The sequence below is a fragment of the Leptosomus discolor genome, chromosome 4 (genome assembly GCF_034619465.1).
Source record: "Leptosomus discolor isolate bLepDis1 chromosome 4, bLepDis1.hap2, whole genome shotgun sequence".
Lineage (NCBI taxonomy): Eukaryota > Metazoa > Chordata > Aves > Leptosomiformes > Leptosomidae > Leptosomus > Leptosomus discolor.
In genome coordinates, this window is record NC_141394.1 from 66,808,143 (window position 1) to 66,830,983 (window position 22,841).

General features: G+C 38.0%; 1 protein-coding gene across 1 annotated transcript in view; it reads right to left on the reverse strand.

Annotated features, from left to right (window-relative positions):
• Nucleotides 1–22,841, reverse strand: part of CC2D2A (coiled-coil and C2 domain containing 2A) — a 65,802-nt gene that overhangs the window by 5,060 nt on the left and 37,901 nt on the right. Inside the window, exons 21-34 of the mRNA XM_086464828.1 lie at nucleotides 18,888–18,980; nucleotides 16,840–16,931; nucleotides 15,558–15,572; nucleotides 14,962–15,129; nucleotides 13,386–13,491; nucleotides 11,918–12,027; nucleotides 11,709–11,805; nucleotides 10,351–10,449; nucleotides 7,531–7,707; nucleotides 4,917–4,937; nucleotides 3,614–3,817; nucleotides 3,044–3,133; nucleotides 2,109–2,222; nucleotides 443–577 (exon numbers count right to left, since the gene is read on the reverse strand). Coding sequence (XP_086320954.1) covers nucleotides 443–577; nucleotides 2,109–2,222; nucleotides 3,044–3,133; nucleotides 3,614–3,817; nucleotides 4,917–4,937; nucleotides 7,531–7,707; nucleotides 10,351–10,449; nucleotides 11,709–11,805; nucleotides 11,918–12,027; nucleotides 13,386–13,491; nucleotides 14,962–15,129; nucleotides 15,558–15,572; nucleotides 16,840–16,931; nucleotides 18,888–18,980 — 1,521 coding nt within the window. The remainder of the gene's footprint in view (nucleotides 1–442; nucleotides 578–2,108; nucleotides 2,223–3,043; nucleotides 3,134–3,613; nucleotides 3,818–4,916; nucleotides 4,938–7,530; nucleotides 7,708–10,350; nucleotides 10,450–11,708; nucleotides 11,806–11,917; nucleotides 12,028–13,385; nucleotides 13,492–14,961; nucleotides 15,130–15,557; nucleotides 15,573–16,839; nucleotides 16,932–18,887; nucleotides 18,981–22,841) is intronic.

Consider the following 22,841-nt stretch of genomic DNA (forward strand, 5'->3'; position numbering starts at 1 on the left):
CGTTGAACCATTCAGGGCTGTGCCTGCCACCACGTTCGCAACTCAAGTGACTCCCTTCAATAGGCTTTTTTTTTTTTTTCCCCTCCATTTATCAGTTACATTTCACCTGCAAACTATTAGCTTTGCAGAATTACTGCTCCTCAGCTAAGCAGTGGTAAATGTAAGACATCCAAGTTGGGAAACATGCAAGTAAAACCCAGTAAAGAAAATTATATGAATGGATGTCATGACCACCTAAATGTTGATTAAAAAAAAAAAAAAATCTTTCTTTAGTATTTAAAGTAGATGAAAATCCTACTTAAGATTGAATAAAAAACCCACTGATAACATGACAGCATAAATACAGTTATATTGATGAACAAATGATGCATAAAGTCAAGAAAAATATTGTGATCAACTCTTACGTGTACAGAAATGTAACAAGCCTGCGTACCACACTTACGTTATCACAGCTGATCACACAGTACACGTTTTGTAAGGGGCAGAAAGTATCATATTGGCCATAAAAACATCCAGTACTGGGATTCCAAATTACATATTGACTTTGTTCCAAAGTTAATACATATGCAGTTGGTCCCTAGGAAGAAAAAAACAAACGAGAAAGACATTTTAAAACTGGATACAGAGACAGTATGCTTTGTATTGGTTGGAATATTAAATTTTCACTACTGAGATTAATAGTACTTTTTGGGGCAAACTGGTTGGAAGAATTTACAGTTCAACCAACTAACATAATAATGTTTTCTCTGTCTCTTATATGGCAGAGAAGTGTTAGACATACACAGCCCTGAGCCATCTTTAAGTACAGATTCTGAAGGTTGTCTTGTTTCAGCTACGAACTGCTGTGAAACTCAGTACCCAGGAATGTTTAATGTTCACCACTTCAGTATCAGCGTGTCCTACCTGCCACCGCTCCCATCCACGGACGATCTCTGAGCTGAAGGACTGCTGCCTGGGCAGCACGCTTTGTGTCTCATCCATCAGCCTTCCCTCATAGAGGCACACAGGGAATTTCCCAGCTCATTTTTTATATTCTCTATCAGGAATCCCTAAACTGCTCTTTTATTTTCTTGTTATATCATCTCCCACATTTTCCGGGTACCTTGAAAAACCTGGAAAAATCTCCTTCCTTACAGCATGCCATAAGCTGTATGCTTTATTAAGGACTACCATCTCCATTAGGTTTTGAGTGGAAGGAATGTACCTGAGTACCGGTTCCTGCCACTGCAGTATCTCAGTGCTGAAGAAACTAGTCTGTCAGGGATTTTTAGCAAAATTCTGCTCAGCAAAACTTTCACATGTGCTTGGTACTTTGAGGTACTAATGGTGGAAATTTGCATGATAAACAACAGCCTTAAGGTCTCTCTGAAAAAAGCAGCATCGGTTATTTAGAAATCTGAGTATTTCCCTGAGAACAAAAGCACCTCCTAAGGGAGGGGTAAAAGAATCTAAATGTCTTCGTTGTTAACCAGTCTAAGCCGGGTTGTGGCCACGGTGGGCTCCCAGCAACGACAGGGTGGGTACGCGGCAGTCCAGGGCACAGCAGGCTGCCAAACCGCCTGGATTACAGACAGCAGGCGGAGATTGACTGGTGGGGCCTGAACTGATCTGTCGTTACTCTTGCTGCACCTTTGCCATCAGCTGGAGAGAGACTCAGGGGACACGTACGTAGGTAGCAGTAAGAATCCCTGCCAAGCCCCTAACCCTCTCGTGCCACCTCAACCTTTACCCAACGCCACCCGCACCTGTCACAGTCTGTGCTCAGGCAGACACGGCGAGTAGCCTGCGTCCATCACCTCCGTTACACAGGCTGAGCTCCAGCCCAGGCTCACAGCTGCTCGGTACTGTACTATGAGGACGACAGCTACTACTGGACTAAGCGTGGAAACAGGGGGCCAGGAAAGAAAACCAAACATGGTATTTATGCTAAGATGTACTTTCAACTTTTTTTTTTTTCCTCTCTGAAAAGAATCAGTTCTAGCAGCATCCATGTTTAGAGAGATTCCTGGAAAAATATGCCAGCAAGAAACAATTCCATCCACTGGTGGGAACGAAAGACGTCACAGAATAAAAGTTAATGTTCAGACCAGCAAAAAAAGTCCTCTTACCTCAGGAATAGCATTTCCAATGATGAGCCAGGCTTTTTTCCCCATACCAAGAAAATAATTACACAAGAGCACAGCATGTTCTTCCTCATCTCCCGCCAGAAGATAGAGAAATTGCTAATTGAGGTAACAAAAAAAAAAAAAAAGTCTTTCTATGCAGTTATCAACTGTGTTTTCAACTTAGAACATTTAATAACATTTCTTAACACTTCTGAAGCAAAAGAGTCCTCTCAGATCTTTGCAACTGATCTTTATTGTTTATTGGGCATTGTTTCAACATGTAGGATGAAGAGTGAATGCTGTACAAATCCATGATGCAGGTCTGAGATTTTACAAGAGCCAGGGTCTTTGTCTTTTGAGTTATTCTGGATTTTGCAGAAACATTCTGCAAAGTTGAGATGGTAAAAGTATCATTTATAATTAACAAGTGTCTGCTGTTATTCTACAGATGACAGGATTTATCTGTATGTGACAAAGAAGTCTAAATATCCCATTATTGCTGCCATTACATGCAATGTTTTTTCTGTAGTTCCTTGGAAGTACAATGATGAATTTTAAGTTTAATTTTAAAGCCTCCATCAGTCAGCATCCTGTCACTTGTGCATTACTAGCCATTTTGGATTGTTTTATAACTGAAAGAAAAAACAGGAAAAGCTTAAACCCCTAAGCATTCTTAGGGTCAGTCAATTGCAACCTATCACAGATAAAAGTTCGGGCTCATATCGGGATGAGCAACTCTTCTCAAGCTTCAGTCTGCATTCTTTGAAATCAATGTCTCAAAGAAAACCAGTCCTCTCGATAATAGAAACACAGAACAATTTAGATCTGAAGGCACGTCCAGAGCTCATCTAGTACAATCTCCCCCCGAAAGCAAGGGCTGCTAGGATGTTATGTCACATTCAAAAGGATAAAGAATTTCTGTTTAATGTGTTGCTTACGTCTGATGTACTCCATAAATCACAGATTCCAGCAAATGACACACTATCTGGCAAAAAAGGAATCAGAGCAACATATCGAGCCACCAGTTCCTGCAAGGAAACAAAACGGAGCAAGTCACCCCTTCCATTCACTACATGGATATCTAGCAATGGTGCTATTACACCAGACGTGAAGCCTAGTGCTGTTCCCACAGATATCAACGGCAAAACACCAACTAATGTCATTACAGTAGCAGCACCTCATTTTAGAGCTTATACAAAGACTGATGTGATTTACTCCCACTGAGGTTTGGCATAATTCTTTGTCTTTTAAAAGACAATACTCATTAATATACCTTTCCAAAGACGACAAATACCCTTTTCCAGCATCATTATGGACAGACTTACTCGTTAGTAATGACGACAGTCATTATTGCTTTATTTTGTACCTCTAGTTTTTCCCTGACCAAGAGCGTAGCTGTACAGCAGACGTACAGAACCGTTACGTGCCCGCGTGCACGCGCACACTCCCAACACACGCGCTCTGAAAGCTGTATCCCAGAAACTTCACTATCTTTTCCAAGTACTTACTGCTGCTGTTTGAGAACTATTTGGGACGGCATCAAGAAGCTCCTGTGGTGGATTCAGAGGTTTGATGTACCTGGTAATGAAAACTGTTTTCCCATTGAGGTCAATTACAGTTGTTAGGCACCGGCGGCTTGGAAACTTTGATGTACATTCAGCTTCATACTTTTCTGCTGCCTGCAGCAATTTCTCATCTTCTTGGGTATCAAACTTCAAAAGACAGTAGAATTTATACAAAAATAGTTTTATTTATAGTTTGGGCTTAGGTCTTTACTATATTCAGCCTTATTTCACCATTTACAGGAGCATAAAAGGAGTTGTAAAATTCTTTCCTAATAGCATTTTGAACTTTCCTTGTAGCATATACTTTGGCTCACAGACATGCAAGAAAGGTCAAGGTAATGGAAAATCAGGCAATTCGCACTACTTATGAATGCACATAATGACTTGTACCTATAAGCTGGCTTTGTGAAAGCACTCAAAAATGTAGCGAAAGTTATGGCCAAGTAAAACTGCAGGGATGAGTACGTAACACCACATACTAATTCAAAGGCGAACAATTATGGGCGGGTACTACTCCTACGTGCTATTCACATAACACTCCATTAAAACCACAATTGAGGTAACGCACAAAATCCCAGTAATGTTTATATAAATAATGCTGTGACAACTCTGCACAATGCCAAATATTTGCAGAGAAGATCCAAGTAATTTTTAGATGAATTCTTGTAATTCAGACTTGTCTAAAATTTTAACACTTTTAGATGGGATTTTCCAGAAACAAATTTAGGACTCAAAAGTACCTATTAATTATATACAATGACAATTATTTCCTCATATGTCACCTAAGATGGCATCTTTTAAAGGTATTCATGTCAGTAAAAGTAGGTTTTTTCCTCTACTTAGAATCCCTTGTATAGTTCTAGTGGTGCTGAGAATTAAAGGTCATCCTTCATAATATATTTGTTCAAAAGAAACCACTTTTTGTCGTTTGTTACCCTTCTTCTCAAACTAACCAGAGGTGGAACAGCTGGGCACTGCCCTGTAGCTAGACCTCCAAGTCAGCAGAGAAGGCACACAGTGGCAATTCTTCTCAACCATAATTAACAGCTTAAATGTGCAGCCTCTGGCACTTTGTCAATTTAAATGTGGCAATTCACTGCAAATACTACTGACAAGTAAACGACTACTATGTCAGAGTCAAGTAACACAAAGTGCAAAAAGACTGCTGAATGGCACAAACCCAAGCTAAATCTGGAACAGGGAATAACAGGAATCTCAGAACTGATTTGATTTATGAATATTGTACCTTCTTAAGCATTTCATTCATCTATATAGAGATGCAGGAAGGACAGCAGGAAAAATAGTAAAAGAAACAAAACAAAAAAAGTATCTTAAAATTAAACTGAAATTAAGCTTAGCATCCTCAAACAGTACACAAGTATTCCAAATGACTGAATACAGCAGGAATGGCTAGGAATAGGAACAAAGGACAGCAAAAATATTTAGGTTTTGTCATTTTATGCCAAACACTTTCTATAATAATTATATCTGGGGAGCTGCAGCACAGAATTACAACTTTTTCAGTCACGGTTAGAATACACACACGTCACTTTAGTGTCTTTTCATGTACAGATTTCATTCGATACCTACCACCAAAAATAGAACAGTCTCTTCATGAATTTGGTCCTGCTTCACTTAGTTTCCTCTAACATGAAATTATATTTTATTGTTTTCTATTTATATTGCTTTGAAAAAATGGATTATTTGAAAATCTTGTAAAGTGTTTGCTGAAGACATAATTTGGTTTGGCTTAGTATTCAAGGTAAACAAATCATCTGCTGTGAAGTGAAATTTTTACAGGATTTCGAGAAATCTCTAATGCAAAGAGTGAACAAAAATCTGGCAAAACTCTTACCGATGTATTAGTCATAACTGTTTTTTTTCCACTGTTCTTCAAATTTTAGAAAACAAATCTTCTGTACCAACAGTTTTTTTGCCTCAGCAACGTTTTCCTTATTCCTGGTTTTACTCTGAATGCACTTCAGTGACAATGCATTCTTTTTGGTATAGTTTAGTTTTCACGGAATCACAGAACAGCCCAGGTTGGAAGGGACCTCGAAAGTCCCTCTGGTCCAACCTTTTGTGGGAAAGGGAGCCTCGATGAGGTTGGCTAGCCCCCTGTCCAATCGCATCTTGAAAACCTCCAGCGATTGGGACTCCACCATGTTCCTGGGGAGATTGTTCAAGCAAATGATTGTTCTCACTGTAAAAAATTTCTGTCTTACATCGAGATAAAACCCCTCCTGGTGCAAGTTGTACCCATTGCCCCTTGTCTTCTCAGTGTGGCTCCTTGTGAGGAGCAGCTTTGACATGTAGTGTTTCTTGCTAGTCAGAACAGGACTCCTTTCCTGTGTTGCGGTTCTACTGTGCTGTGATTCTTTTCTGCATCTCCAGGACGGAGGGTACCTCAGTCTCTTTCTAGTTCTTTATGCCTGAGTTTTGGCAAGCAGTTAGCCCCTACCATCATATTTGAAATGAAAGAGAACTTAGGTCAGGAAGATCTATGACTAATAAAATACGCTGGTTTTTCCTTCTGTAGTGTTCAATTTTAAATATAGTTACCAAACTGCACCATTTTACTAAGTGCTAATACAACACATTACTTTCTGGTAACTAAGCATCAAATTGCATCTATGCAAGAATTCTGAACATTCGCTCATTATTTAAAGAGGTCAAGATTCGCAACATACAGTCCACAATATTTTACAATAATCTCATCCCTTATTTAAATTGCTATGACTTTTCTTTCAAAACAGTATTGGGGACAAGTCTTTCTATAAACAGAGATCTGTTTCTATACAAACTCAGTACATTTTTTCCCAGCAACTAATTACTGTATGTGAAGATTAAGACTATGAAACTTGAATAAAGTATCATCTATTAAAGGTGCTTCAAGGCTGATAAGTTTATATTTATGATTTTGAGTCCTAGTAATAATCTTATCATTCAAACTAATTAACCTTAAAAGGCACCCATGAGTGCACTTTAATTTTCTTTCTTTTCAACAGTACTAAATTGTAACAATTCCCACAGTATTGGGGAGAGCAAGAAAAGATAGGACTGGATAGTTTCCAAGACTGTAATTTAACAAGAAAAAGGGTTTTTAGAATGCATCACACAGTTTTGTATTTATTCTGAACAAGAAATTATATCACAATAGACTTTTCTCTCCAGTTCCTGTTTGTCTCTAATAAATGACCAGTGTAGCATTGAACTGGAAAAGAATGAAGTGCTGCTGTTTGTGCATGAAAAACATCCACCCTTGCTGAATGGATCTCAAAATCCTTGCATGATGTTATGTAAACTAGCAAGCGGTGTGTGCATTTTAACTACATATTCTTGTTGTTAGTGTCAGGCACTTCTGGTTTAGTAAAATAAGAGGTGCTGTTTGAAATAATTATCTTCAAGATTTGGAGACAGGCATGAAGCCATAAATAATAAATGCTGTATTTGAATAGCATAAACATAGAAGCAAGAAAATACTATGTTTGCACCTGCCACCTCCTTTTCGTCCACTGTTCACAAATACTCACATGAATACGTCATTGTTTACAGAAGTAAATGGGAAAATTATATGATCACAGATAATGAATGCAACTTTGCTTTCTATTAACACTGGGACTAGATACCTAGTGAAAGTTACTTCTCATGCATTAAGCGTCCATCTAACTTAATGGTGTGTCCAATTACATTGAACTGAGCTAAAAAAATTGAAGTAGAACACTCAGAATTTGTACTAATGTCCTTCTGGAGTTGTAGTCATGTCCTTCGGTACACTAAGCACACCTATTTATATGCATCTCAAGAACTGCACCACTGGAAACAAAAAACCAGAATATGATGAATTACTGATGAGTTACCTTCTCTCTGACTGACTCTCCAGGAACGAGCTGTGGTTCAATGGTAATAAACAGTGTTATATACGAGCCCTCACTCAGATTTCGCACAGAATCATATCCTCTCTCGATTCCCAGATTCTTTTCTTTGCTATAGCCGAGGAGGACTGGAGGAATATCCACCTTAAATGTGCCATCAATCTACAACACATCCAGAGAAATACTTCTCATTAGAAGCAAAAAAGATAAACTTCCTGCTCAAATACATTTGCTACTTGTATTCAAATATTTTATTCCTTTGATTTCTTTATTACTCTGAATTACAAATAAATAAAATGAGAGCATATGACATATATACTGATTAACTGTGGGGAAAATACGAGATACCTCATTGTTAAATGAATGAATTACAAATGGAATTCAGCCTCTCTTGCATATTATGGAGACTAACATTTAATGTAATGGAAATCATACACACTGGTTCTTAGAGAAAGAGTGCCAGCCCTTCACTGTTTTTCTTTCAAGTAGCAATTTCCACATGGCACTATCTACCTGGAAAAATGACAAAATGGCAAAATACAGGTTGCAGGGCTACACTTCTGAAGGCAGCATCACATCAACAGGCCTTTGCCTATGTTTGAGTGATGTGGGAACGACGCTCCAGCATCTCACAGATGGACACCTTCCACGTAGGAGCTGCTGATGCTTCTTGGGTGCAACTGCAACCATGCCCATTCAGCGAGCTTACCCACGGAAAAGTGCTCTGATAGACCCACCAGCCCTTCACACCTCCCTCTGCCACCACAAGCAGAAGATAAGGTCTTTCTGAAAGGTCGTGTCAGAAAAGAGATGGCATGTCCCACACTCGTTTGGGCAAGTCTCAACAGTGGAAGTGCTTAGCTTTAAGAGAAAAGCAAGAAGATTAACCTCCTGATTTTGGCAGAATTTGCCGGCAGAATTTGCCATCAGGAAGGATATCTTCAGTGGATGTGGAAGATGAACAGGTGACTTACTGGGCTGGCTCATCAAACGTTTGAGAAAAAAATTAAATTTTGATGAGGAGAAAAGTCTAAATTAATCACTCAGAATTTCTGCTGCGGTAGTGTTGAACAGGATGAAGAAGTGCTTCATTTGCTACTGAAATTTAATTGCTAGATGCACTTTGATACAACTGCTGGACTGATCAGGCTTTTTCAAATTCAGTAAGAAATAGTGTTCAAAGGTCCTGAAAAGAATCCTGAAAAGAATCTCTAATGCTGGGAAGATCTATGCAGGCACTCACGCTGTGCTTAGGGAATCACAAACTGCAACACCTCCTCAAAGAGCAGGGAGTGCATCTCACAGGAATCCTAGAGCTATGCTGGTTCTCCAACAGAAAGACTGACACACCAACAAGAAGTATGAAGAACAGAGGCTAACATCAGTATGGGTAATCTTCAAAGATGGATTATAGGCTGTGCCCTTCACTACGTATTGGTAAGCAGTTAAAATGCCTAAGTCTGCCCATTAAGCCTCTCTGACTGTGAGCAGACACGCTTCTCAGGTGAATTCCATGCATTCAGCATGGAACATTTCCCTAAAATAAGTAAAAGATTTGTCCTTTCTTGTTTGTTGACCTATAACAACACTGGTAACATTATGCAAAATTGTCTGCACAGGATGGCCAAAGACTCTTGAAAAGAAGGCCTGACATTCTTACTGCTTACGTCTTCTTTGAAGTCAATGAAAGCTTCATTCTATAGGGCACTGCAATGCTCAAACACCTAAATGCATTTATTAACCTTCCAAGTTGAAGACTGCATATTGTTAATGATCTAGCAGAAGCAAGTGGACGAGCACTGGTTAGACATACACTGTCCAAAATTTCTCAGCAATTAAAAGAATCCCATGCTTTCTTGAATCCCCTGACAATTATGTTTGGTTATGCCTTGCAAATAGAGAGCCCAAGAAAACCACTTTGAACTCCAAGTACTGCACTTAAATTAAATGAGACTCCCAGACTTATCCTCCACCCAAAGAATCCAAGAGGCTCACAGTATGTCTTAAAGCCATTAAGATTCTGGGAAGTGCCCCACAGAGCTAGAGAAGAGCAAATTAATGTCTCATTAGGTATGTGACGGATGTCAGAATCTTCATGCAGTAAGAAACTAAGACTTTTGTGATATGATGACTTGATCTACACATGAAAGCAACTGCTCTGCAGAAAAAGCGTCCAACAGCAAGATTATAATACGACAGGACTACGGATGTGAAAAATTAGTTTCCTTAAGATAAGCCCAGGACGGTGGTTGGACAAAAAAAATGCTCTTCCCCTATGAAGAACTACATGTTTTACTATTAGTCCCACAACTAAACTGCTGATATCACTTGAAGAAAGCTTCTCTTGAAAAGTTCTAAAAATGAAGGGAAGAAGGGACTGGGAGAGGCAAAGGTAAAAATCTGGTGATCTATGAAAAATGTGAAAAAATAAGTTGAGTCAAGTTTCCTATCACCTACCTAGGTGATACTCCTATTCCTAGTTCATCTATCTAGGCTGTGCAGTATCAGAGATCTCAAAAGCCACCGACAAAACCATCTAAAGAATTTGCACTTTTAACGTCATTACTGAGGGAAGCCAGGCTGAATTGTCAGTGTAGAAAAATGTTTGTTTATCTCTTCTCCCTTCAAAACGCTGAACTCACTGACAAATACTCACCAAACCTGACAAAAACCAGTGGTTTCAAATGATTCCATAACAATAAACAAGTACAGAGAACATCATTAAATCTGACATTCCATTACCAGCCCCATTCAATTCTCCACTTTTGTATTTTAAGAGATTTTCTCCAAGTTATTGACACTTACCCTCGCTTGAAAATAGATGGTAGTAAATGGAATCTTAACACATCCCAGCCAGTGTCTCTCAACATGAGTGCGGATTCCACTTCCTCTTTCAGGATCATCCTATTAAAAAGTTGCCCAATATAACACTTTGTAAACCAGCTTCATTTCCTTTCATTCAATAAACAATTTCATCACGGCATTAATAAAAATTCTGTATTGTTTTAATAATTTACTATAAATACCAGTTCAGTTACTAGTATGGCAATAATTATTCTGTGTGCCTTTCAAGCGTGCCAGCTGCTGAACAAATACAAGAACATCATGGTCCATGATACAGTGCACTTGCATGCACTTGCCTGTAGAACCTGGGATGGAGAACTCAAAAAAATCTGACAAGGAGCCCACAAGAGTCTTCTGAGACAAAGTAAATTAAGCTCTGGTCTTCTAATGAAATATTTTACTACTATTTAAAAAAAGCTTTGGAAGGTAAAATTGTATGAAAATCTCACTAAACCCTGTGGAATGGAAGCATTGTTTTCATGTGTATTGCCTATCAGAGATTACCAGGTCTAGTGTGATCAGCCTAGAAGTTATTTAAAACAAAATAATTCTCTAAAGCCTAGAGTGACATCTGAGTTTCAAGACTGTATCCTTCTTGCTTCTGCTTCATCAAATACCATTTCAGTTTTGAGGACAGGATTCTGTTCTCAGTGAAACGTGTGCATTATTTATTTTTGGGTTATATTGTCAAGAATGTTGAGTGCTGCTATTTTTGAGCATGCCGAATTGACTGGGAAAGCTTTCACTGGTGTCAAGAGGGGAAGGAGTTATGCCAACATTGCAAGCTTACAAAAATTTCTTGTTACTAGTACTTGCAATATTTATCTCATTCCAAAAAATTAATATATACAACCAAAAGACGGTGGTTTTTTCACCAAACATCTTGTAAAACAGGATTAGACAGAGCATAAAAAGATAGTGAATAAAAAATGCAAGAACTGGGATCATTCATCTGGAATTTAGTAAAAAATTCTGATTAAATTTAAGAAGAACAGAATTCAGATTACAATTCATATGTTGCCTCTCAATTTTAGTATCTCCAGTTTCATTAAATATCAGTAAAACGGATTACATACACACATTCAACTCTAGCAGCAGATTATATAGTACAAGCTTAATTTGTAAAGGTTAACACTATAAAGGTCGCCCCCTCTAATGATCTTGCAGTGTTAACTAGATATAAAATCATAAGGAATGACAAAACAGAAAAAAAGAGGCACAGGACGGTGGAAGCTATTACACTGAAAAGTCTTATTCTATCAACTTCAAAAAGCTCACAATAGTCTGTCATGTACACTGGCCTTCAATTATGAACTCACCTCTACAGCATCCTGAAGTACTTCATCAAAAACATTAATGAAGACTTCATCCTTCACTGACTGCAAACTGTGGGTGCTGTAGTCTCCATTAGGAGCTCTGAAAAGGTTAAATAAACCAGATATGAACAGAACAGGAAAATATGAGTAAGTTTGCATGCTCAAATTAAATTATTATTACTCAGAAATAATTTGGTTTCACTTTGCCATACCTAAATGGTAGCTCAAGTTCCTCATTCCAGTTGGGGTTTGGACCCTCTGCTGTTGTTGTCCGGCAGACTGTTCGCTGAAAAGAAACTTCTACAAAAGGACGGACTAAAACCTATAAATAGAGATCAACCAAGGAAACAGACCTCTACAAAAATTCATCAGAACATATCAAATCACACGTTTTCATGTATTTAGAAAAAAAACATATACTTTGTGGAGATCAGGCTGGTCCAGCACAGGTAAGACTTTAATACAACTTAAATATTGCATTTCCCAGTCTTCTAAGCATTGATGAAACTTTAAAAAATATTTTATGCGTTAGCATTTCCAAAAGATTATGTATATTCAGAATACTTGATGTATTTACATACATCGGCAAACCCACATTTTCTCCTGAGAGTGGGAAAGCTCCTGGCTATCTAATCAACGAAGGTAACTGAAACAGAACCTGTGATCCAGACACCAGTGGAAAAAAGTGCACTTGTATCCTCTTATCTGTCAAATCCGAGAAACCTACTGCTACAGTCCTGGTTGCCTCTGAAACGGGCTCCTATTACAGATAAGCAACTTCTACCAGACACAACAAACCCCTGATGTAATTAAAAATGCCTTAATGGAGTATTTCATTAACATTCACATGCATATGGCAGAACCATTTCTACCTTTCAAAAATCTGTAATTTTGAAGGAAAATCATATGAAGAACAGGAAAAAACCCTGAAGGGCTTCTATCTTCATTCAGAAGAATGCTGAATTTAGTTCTCAATAGCAAGCAAATATTTTTTCAGTATCAGCCATAGGAACGGCTGTGCTGGTTTGGACTAAGAGTGCACTGGGCCCAAAATTCAGGCTGTGAAAACAGCCATCAGCAGACACATACGGAAGAGCAAGAGCAGAGCAGGCACATGTGGTATTTTCTCCTATTACTCTTTCAGCCTTCAACCGTTTTCAGCTGAAGGACTCTCCTAAGCCTGTAATGATTTTTTTGTTTAGTAACTCCCAGTGGATCACTCTTCCAAATACTTGTCCAATACCCACTTCAACGCAAGGAAACCTTTTTAGTCCACAATACATGTAAGCAACTTCTCTGTTACCTACTACTTGCTGCATGAAGAATCACAACCTCCTGTTTGTTTAGAACCTAACTCCTACCAGCTTCATTTGCTGATCCCTCACCCTTGTACCAAAAGCACCAGTAAACAGTCAACCCCTATTCACAGTCTGTATTACTCATGATTTTGGGCCTCTCAACCATATTCCTCCTCCCCTACTTGCAGTTACTGCCGTTCTGGCTGAAAAGCCCTACCATTTTTCACTGTACAGTTGCCATTCCATATTTCTGACATCCTTATTGCCCTTTTGCAGCTTTCCTATCCTTTTGGAGGAGACTTTCTGATGGTGAACGTTACTGTCTGTGGCAAAGAGGAATGCTCACAACTTCACCTAAGAAAATGTTAGCTTTGTAATATACCTGGTTGAATGCCCAATCTGGGCTATCAGCTGGGCTCTGAGCTGCTGGAGAGGCCGCAAACATCTCATTAAAGGACCTTGAAGATTTGGATGGTTGTTGAAGTTTGCTATGAGAAGAAAATGACAAGAACACAAAGAGACCGAGTACACATCAAAAAATATGAATCCCTCACATTCTGTATTAACCATACGGACTTCTGGAAATACTTCTGATATATATGATATATACTTCTGATAATCTGATATATTATGACTTTATTATTTATTCAATCAAATAAAACAAAAAGAATGCCAGGAAGGGGTAGCGAGTGTATAGCTCTTGCAAGCCTCATTGCAAAAGAGTGCTTTGTGCCTGGAGGCTCCCTTTTCTGAAGAGCATATCAACTTTTTATATTTTGCCTCCCCTGTACAATCTCCTTGAGCTACAGGTTTTTCAGTTTAAGGAGATGAATCCCCACAGAATTCATAAACAGTGCAGACTTTATGGTATCCAGGCAAGGCCTCTACCACAAAATTAAACCCATATGAATGTTACACAATCAGCAACCCATGAGTGACATAAAATAAATGTTAATACGTTTATTTTTACAGTGTTTCCACATAACTTTTTCTGTAGTAACACCACAATAGAGATTATAAAAGAATAACTATTCGTGGAGAAAGCAGGTCAAAGTAAGATACCATATAATGCAAAAAGATTGGGAGGGTTTTTAGTTATTTTCGTAATACCAATAATGAATTGAAATTTTAATCTTTTCCTTCCTGACAACATGTTTCTGATATGAATTGCTTTCCTGAGTATGAACTTATTTACAGAAATCCAACAGAACCTCTATTATAGTAAAGAGATAAAACAGCAGAAGATGCTAAATTCTGTATGCACAGTAATTGGTCGGCTTGAAAACACCTCCGAGTTAAATGCAAGATGTCTTCATTTTGGGAGAGAGAGAATGCTGCACTAATACATTGCGTCTGGAACTTAGCCAGAGTGCTGAGAACTCAAGTACCTCTACATGACACAACATCATGCAGTGCAGGCATTGCCTTAATGTCCCTGAAGGTAATGGTCACCTTAAAAATTAGTCAGAGCCAAATTAGGCTCAGTCCATTAACTTAAACAAACATTTAATGAAGGAGAAGACCAACAAGCTACCCTCAGGAGGCAAATATAGCAATCCACAATGAAGAACTGGATTTTTTAAATACTTATTTTTTGTATTTAATTAAGATCTTATGAATTAAAATTGCCCTGAGTATAACTAGCAGGCTTGCTTAAAGTACAATTAATCTGGTATTACCAGAGTTATAATGTTGTCAAAGCTGTAAGTTGTCTTCCAGGCAGTTTTGGTTGTCAAGCAGATGAATACAGTTTTTGGTAAAACATTTCTTGAATTCAGCAGGTACTGATAACAGCAGTTCTTTATCATTATTAATAAAAAGGTAAATGTATATATGTTTTTATCATAAGGATCAAAACAACACACATGGCTGAATTTCAACATTAGTCGCTTCAGCTGTCCTCAAAACAGCTGCAACCAGAAAATGAATCTGTACTGGAAACAGGCATTTGAACATACCTCATCACTGGTTTTCTCACTGGAATATCATAAGCTCTAATGATGTTCACTAACAGTTTTATGTCTCCATCTGATAAATTCTGTGCTGTGACCTTCTTCCTTTCTTTTCTTCTTGGCTTTAATGGTCGTTTTGGCTCTGCCAGTTTAAAGAGGCTGAGTCCCAAAATACTAATAATCATAAAACAGATAGTCATTTTTGCATAGAATCCAGCATTCTAGTGTTTCCATGACACAGACGCAAATTATACACTAACAGTAAAAGGAAATATATGCCCCTGTTAGTGCCATACAAAACTCTATGAAATGTCAAAATCTTTTAATTGTTTACTATGACACAATCCAGTTCTGTCTTACATTTCAGAAATTATAATTTAAATGTGCAAAAAAAGTTTGGTGTTTTTTTTCCACAACTAGGGAAGATACAAATAAGACAATTACACAGCTTCAAACCAGATCTAAACTACAGTGCTATACACAAGGTATCTAGCAGATGACGGTAACCGCTGTATAGAATACACAAAAAATCTAATTACACAGCTATGTACAGCAAACAACAGGCTACAGAAAGGAAGCAGAATGAATAGGCCACAACATACCCTGGACCCTCAGAACTTATAACCCAAGGCAAAGCAGAACCAAAGGAAAACAAACAAACAGAGAAAGAATAAAAAGCAGATGTATGTTTTTACACATCATTGATATTAACTGCAGACATTCCAAAATCTACTTTAAAAAACTGATAGCCAATGGCATTATTTCCTTATACATAATAAAAAAAATCACATTATTGTTCAAACAACACAAACCCATGACTTACGGAAATATCTCACTAAGTAGATGCTTTAAACAAATCATGGTGTATTTTAAATTCACTAACCATATAAGTTAGCAAATAGAATCCAATATGAATTAATATTCACGATAAGAAAATAACAATGAAACATCCAATTTTAAATTACTCCAAAAGCTGATTATAGCCTCGTTTGGATTTTTCCATTCTGTGATGTGAAAGCATGAACTAAAAAACAGGATGAACTCTTTTGTAAGAGAGCAAGTCTCTGCATCTCCAGCAGATGGGACTGTTTAGATTTATACTGCTGATTGAAAAAGCTTTGTCTGACTCTAAGGGTGTCACATTTACAGTGAACACAAGCAACTTCCACATAAAAGAAAACATAATGAACTTTCACAACCTGCTTGCTTACATAGATTTTAAGTAAGCGACACTAATTAAGAGTCATCTATGCTGTGATGACTGATAAATGTCAATATCGGCAAGTATGGGATTTGAACAAAAAAAAACCAAAAAACCAAAGAAAACGCTTAAGTAATAAGACAAATAATCATCTCAAAAGAAAAAAGAACTTCCAAACCCAGTAACATTTCTGAAAGTAAACAGCGTATGACGACAGCAAACAGAAATGCATAAGAAGTAAAATAAATGACTCTAAAAAAACCTGTTGCACATTATTTGCAGGCCATATGCCCTGACTCTAAGTTGGCATCACCTATAGAACCAGCTGTAGTGCTACTACCTCTGATGCTTGTCTGATGTTTGGAAATCATTCAATCTGGCACCAGCTAGGGCTACGCTCAGCTCATCAGATCACAGCCTGATGCATTATATCCTGCTAAATCTTACTGACACACTGTTGTTACTTCTGCCAAAACCAGATTTTTTTCTTAAAAAAGTTTTAACGCACTTTGTGTATCCAGACACTGTCTGTACTGGCAGAGGTGTACATAGTGACTGGAAGTTTATATATAATACTAAACACAAAATCGCATCAGTCACATCAAAACACATTGCAAAAAAAGATCAGAGACTGTTTTACATTAATTACTTTGATTTAGAACAAATACAGATAGCTCCCTTACCCTAGGCTGGGAATCTCCTCTTCATTGACAAGGTCAGAGAGAAGGAAATGATGTTTTGCTATGAGGAAACGGTTTATTACTGATTCTCGAACCTGTGAATGGGGAGGGAGAAAAGACAAAAGTACATTTCGAATCCAAACCCACTGCAAATATTTGCATTCTGTCTATTAAACAAAATGTCCAAATACACATTATTTTTTCCCACTTTTGAAAGAGTCACGTCCAAGCAAAATTTTCTTTCCAACAGATATTTCTTCAGAATATAATATAAGCTCATTTTACAAATACAATGATTATCTAGAAACATACTGGCTAGACAGATGTAAGAACATATGAAATCATACAATCACAAAATTAAGTCTTATCTGCTTACAGCTCATCAACAGAAACAATCACAACAATAAATGACACTAACAGACATCTCTTTTCCACGTCTAAATGAAGTTGCAGAAAAGGCTGTAGAGAAATCTGCAGAGTATTAGTTATGGGGAATAAAAGCAACACTTTGGACTGAAGAACAATCAATGAAGCCTGTATTAAAAATACCACGATTTCAAATAAATGTTTAAAATCCTCAGTTCCTTTCATTTCTATGCTGAGGTCATAGACTGAAGCACAGAGATGAAAGTCTTCCCTCTTCTCCCAGCAACTATGTGGAAGCAGACTGACAGAGTACTTACTGCCTTTGCCCTTTTCTCCTACCACTAACACTAGTAACGCCTTTATTTACTGTGCTGTTACAAGATCAGCTGGAGTAACTGATAACAAAAAAAATTCTGCACTAACAAACAATTTTCTGCAATACATCTTCCCTTCTTATTTTCCAAAGTTTTTATTTATTGTTCTTATATCTTTGTGCTGAAGTGATAGGCATATAAAGACCACATTCCAGAGTGAACTGAAGTTCTGTTCAGAAGTGAGCAATCTAATTTTCAAGCACATCTGACAATTTATAAAGGCGTAAAAAATCCAAATATTATTTTAAAAAAGGCTACTTGTATTTCATCTAAAAGAGTAACAAATAAAGGTACCATAATGTATGTTACTCTGTACTACTATACTAGTGTTCAGTGCGCTGCATAAACCAGGTATTTGAGTACACACTTAAATACCATGCAAAACATACAGGGCTGACACGGACACGACAGCTTTGTTAAAAATATTTTTTATATATTCTCATACTGAATCTGGGCTTTGGCACTTGCCTGGGAGATCGAAACACTCTTCCCTTGTCTATGATTCTTTTACAAATCATTCTTTCCAACAGACAATTTGTTTTGTCCTGCATCAAATTAACCTTACCATCTTATTCCATGCTTTGCTGGTTGGCTAGGATTTGATACACTTCTTGCTATTTCTAGTACTGGTAAGAAACCGGCAGCCATGTTTTGCACTTGCTATTTTGCCAAAATAGTCTGAAATTGCAAACTTCTCTTGGTCCTATGACCAATGTTTTCCTATAATTTTTTTCCCTAAGGATTAAAGAGAATGTCATTCTAACAGAATGAAGAGACTAGAAGAATAAATTAAATCAAGATAAGGAAGAGAAGACGTGACTCTAATACCACAATGAAGGTAATGTGATGGAAGATATGCTCTCTGCCTTAGGCTGCAGGACAAGATGCTCCGTGTATTGCATTAAATGATTTTTAACAGTGATTTGGGCCACTTTCATGGAGATAACTAAGTTCTTAGTATCAGAGCTGACAAGAAGGAAAATAGGGAGGAGAGCAAAATCAGTGACCTGGGACACAACAATACAAATCTCTGGGACACTGGAGCAAAAAAGAACTTACAGACTGCTAGAAAAAACCAGAACGGCTGGTCATTGTGTATCGTACCTTCTCCAACAACATTAAATGAGTCATTCACAAACCTCCACTTTTTCAACTAGACCAGTTTCAGCCCTAACTTAGAATTGTAAAAATGTCTGTAGGTCATGTTTAAAGATTAATGAGTTTTTAGTATTCATGGGAATAAAGCATCCAAGCATCGAGGAAACATATGGCCTACAGAAACACGGTGGATCCCTATTTTTTGCTGCTTACCTTCTGTAGATAGTTGGCAACAACTGCTCTGTGTGCATCTAGGTAATTTTTGCTGTCAATTACATCTCTCTCTTGCAGTCTCTTCTCATAGTCCTAAAGATATTTAAAGTTTGTGATTCGATAGATACTTAGTACTTTATGGCATACAAGAAAAATGGTAGATATTAATATTAATGTATGGATCACAGTAAACCAAAACAGATGTCAGAGGTTTATAAAGCTATTTTTAATGCTAATGTATACAGCAATAGCATTGTTAAACTTCCATGAATGGAGACAAAAATTCCTTTAAGTTACAAGATTCATGTGGTTTAAATTATTATGAATAACATGAAGATTTCCCTCTCTTCTTTTAAAGCTGAACTTTGACCTGCTGCTGTAAACTGAAATTCCACTTGAAGTGGAAATGGCTTCTCTTACTGCAGCTGCAACAGGGAGAATCCTTCATAAATAGAAGCGATGTAGTATTCAAGGAAGATGACCTGAAATCTGAACTGTATTTTAATACACAAAACTAGTTTTCATAGCATCTAACAATGAAAGAAACTCTACTCATGGGAGAGTTTGTTGAGAAACAGTTATTGACCTGTTTTTAAGTTCTATTCAATAAATAAAGATATTTAACAGCATAATAACAATCTTTGTTTGTACATTGTGAGAAACTGAAAGCTCTTTAAGCAACCAGAGTGTGAAGATTTTGCTTTGCCTGAGGTTTGACAAAAAGAGCCTGTAGCCTAACTGAGGGGCTGAGATGAACACTGGTTATCACCACAAGAAAAGATTTACGAGAAGCATTTGGTTCTTGAGAAGAAGTATGTTGACGGAATATTTCTCAGGGTTGTGGTTACTATTCTGGTGGACTACAATGAAAGCTGTACTGACAGATGCAACTTCTATTCACAAGTTTAGGAAAGCATCTCATAAATTAAGAAAAGGCCAGAGCTAACACTCAGCTTCCAAACAAAACACAGAGCCTACCAATCCAGGGGGTCTCCCAGGACCTGCAGCTTAATGGCAGCCTGCAAATCAGGTTGGCTTTAGAACCACAGCTACTTATCATGTAAAAGCTACTCAGTAAAATTAATCTTTAGGTCATTTTGCTACTGTTGTTACTTAAGAAAGTGAACATCAGTTTTTCCTAAGATAAAGGGTCCAGGAAATACATGCTGGAAACATGATGAGTCATTATTTCCACAATAAATCTTAATCTGATTTTTTCAGTGCATAATAATTATTGTTGAATTACTTCAGATTAGCACCAAAATAAAATGAGAATAGCTCTTCTGAGCCAGAAATCTTAATTTTTAGGCAGCTCTAGTAATGTCTAAGCTAGTAGACCAATAATGGGAGTTGCATCTCTTAGCTGGTACATGCATATGCATTGTTCCCTTCAGAAGTCTTTTTACTGCAATACAATTTACGTACCACAAATCATTAATTTGTACTTGTTAACTGTTAGTAAACTGTTGGCATTAAATCAACTTTCAGAAGAAATAGGAAAAGATCATAAACTTCTGATAAAACAAATAGATAAGACAAATACTCAGATACAGACTGACAACACCTGACTCTGATGTTGAACACCAAATTGAAACTCTCCCCATTTGACCCAAGACACTCGTGTTGCTTTATTTCCATAAGCATATCAAGACATTCTGCTTGCCCATGAGCATGGCATGTCTTGGATTATCAAAATCCTACAGCCCATGCTGCTGGGTTCATTGGTAGAGACGATAGGCCCACTTGTTCTGAGGAACACAAGGAACCAAAAATATAAAGCAAAAGAAGATTTCATAGCAGTGCTGCATGTTAGTGCTGTACACTGTAAAAAGATTGGAGAGGACAAATAAAACAGAATCACTTGGGGAAACATCACAGTGGGGGGAAAAAAGAAGATACCTTCATGGCCTAATTGTATTGGGATGCACTTGGTTTTTGTAACAGCACCAGGTATGGTGCTATGTTTTGAATTTGTGACTAAAATGGTGTTGATAACATACCAGTGTTTCGACTGTTGTTGAGAAGTGCTTGCACAGTGTCACCACTGTCTCTTGTTCCAACTCCCACCCAGCAAGTAGGCTGAGGGTCCACAAGAAGCTGGGAGGGGACACAACAAGAACGGCTAACTCAAAATGACCAAAGGGATATTCCGTGCCCTATAATGTCATGATCGGCTGTAAAATGGGAAGGAAGGGGATTCTGGGGAAGGTAGCCATTGCTCAGAGACCGGCTAGGGATTGGTCTACATGTGGGAGGTGGCAAGTGCCTTTAAATCACTTCTTGTTTGTTTGTTTTTTTTTTTCCTTCTTCCTCTCTCCTTCACTTGCAAAACTATCTCAACACATGATTTTTCTTGCTTTTGCTCTACCTATTCTCTCCCATGTCCAGTGTGGGAGGGAGAGGGGAACTGAACAAGCACCTGTGTGGTGCTTAGCTGCCTACCATGGTTAGCTGACAGCAGGAAACAGATTTAGGTACAACTACGGAAGTTGTCATTTAGGAACAGTGACAGGATATAGATATCATTGCTGTCAACAAGTAGAATTGCTGGATGGGATAACCTGAGGAAACACGGGTTTGAATGGACTGAAAGGACTACTTACTGGGTTGAAAACAGGATGCACAACTGAGCTCTAACAGTAAGGATCAATAGCTCAATGTCCAGTTGGTGTCCTCTAACTAGCAAAGTACCTCTGGGATTGATTATAGAGCCAATATTACTCAGTACCTTCACCAGTGACCCAGATGAGGAAACAATACACTGTCAGCAATTTAGCCAACAATACTTGATTAGGAAGAGTGGTTCATACAATGAATGAACGAACCACGATTCAGAGGGCTCTTGATAACTGAAGACTATGATAACGGAAGTCTCAATGAAGAAAAGGGAAAATTCTGTACTGAGGGTAGAGTAACTCCATGTGCTGGCACAGACTGAAAAGCGACCAGCAGAATAACGACCATATTGACAAAAATCTGGGGGTTGTGGTTTAATGAGAATAATGTGTTCTTTCAGCAGAAGGCAAACCACAGGCTACATTAGGAGTAGCATGGCCTACAGACAAAAGGAAAGTACTAGCCCCTCCAACTTGGCACTTGTGAGGGCATACCGGAAATAACTGTGTCCAGTATGAGGCTGCCAGTTCAAGAAGCATGTGGAGAAACTGGATGGGGTCCACTATGGACTACTATGACAGTCAGAGGCCTACAGTACATGACCTACAAGAAGAGGTCAGAATCTTAGAAAAATGTAGGTTGGAAGAGACTTCTAGTGGTCACCTGATCCAAACCCTCATTCAAAGCAGGAACAACTCCAACCAGGGTGCTCAGGGCCTTTGCCAGTTGAATTCTCAGTATCTCTAGAGATGGCAATTCTACAAACTTGCTGGACGGTATGTTCCAGAATTTGAATACACTTGTTATGGAAAATGTTTTCATTATATCTAACTGGAATTTCTCTTGGAGTACCTTGTGTCTATCATCATCTTGCCTCTAAGATGAGTCTTGCTCTGTTTTCTCTGCACCGTCTCACTAAGTACTTGAAGGAAGCAATAAGATACCCCCTTAGCCTTGCCTGCTTAGGCCAAAACAAACTCAGTTCTTTCAACCTCTCCTTGTACATCATGTGCTCCAGCCCTGTACACATTCTGGTAGCTCTGTGCTGGACTTGCTTCAGTACCTCCAGTACTTGCACTGGACAAGGTGTTCAACTTAATTAGTCTGGTGAGGAAGAGACTGATGAGCAATACAGTATCTGTCCACAACTATTTGAGGGGCAGTTACAAAGAAGAGAGTGCCAAACTCATCTCTATAGTTCCCAACAATATAACAAGGGGAAAAAAACCCACAACATTAAATATGACTTGGAAGGCTCAAGTTGGACATGATTTTTTTTTTTTTTTTTTTTTTTTTCCAAATAATCACTGGAAGGACAGTGCAGCACTGGAACAGGTT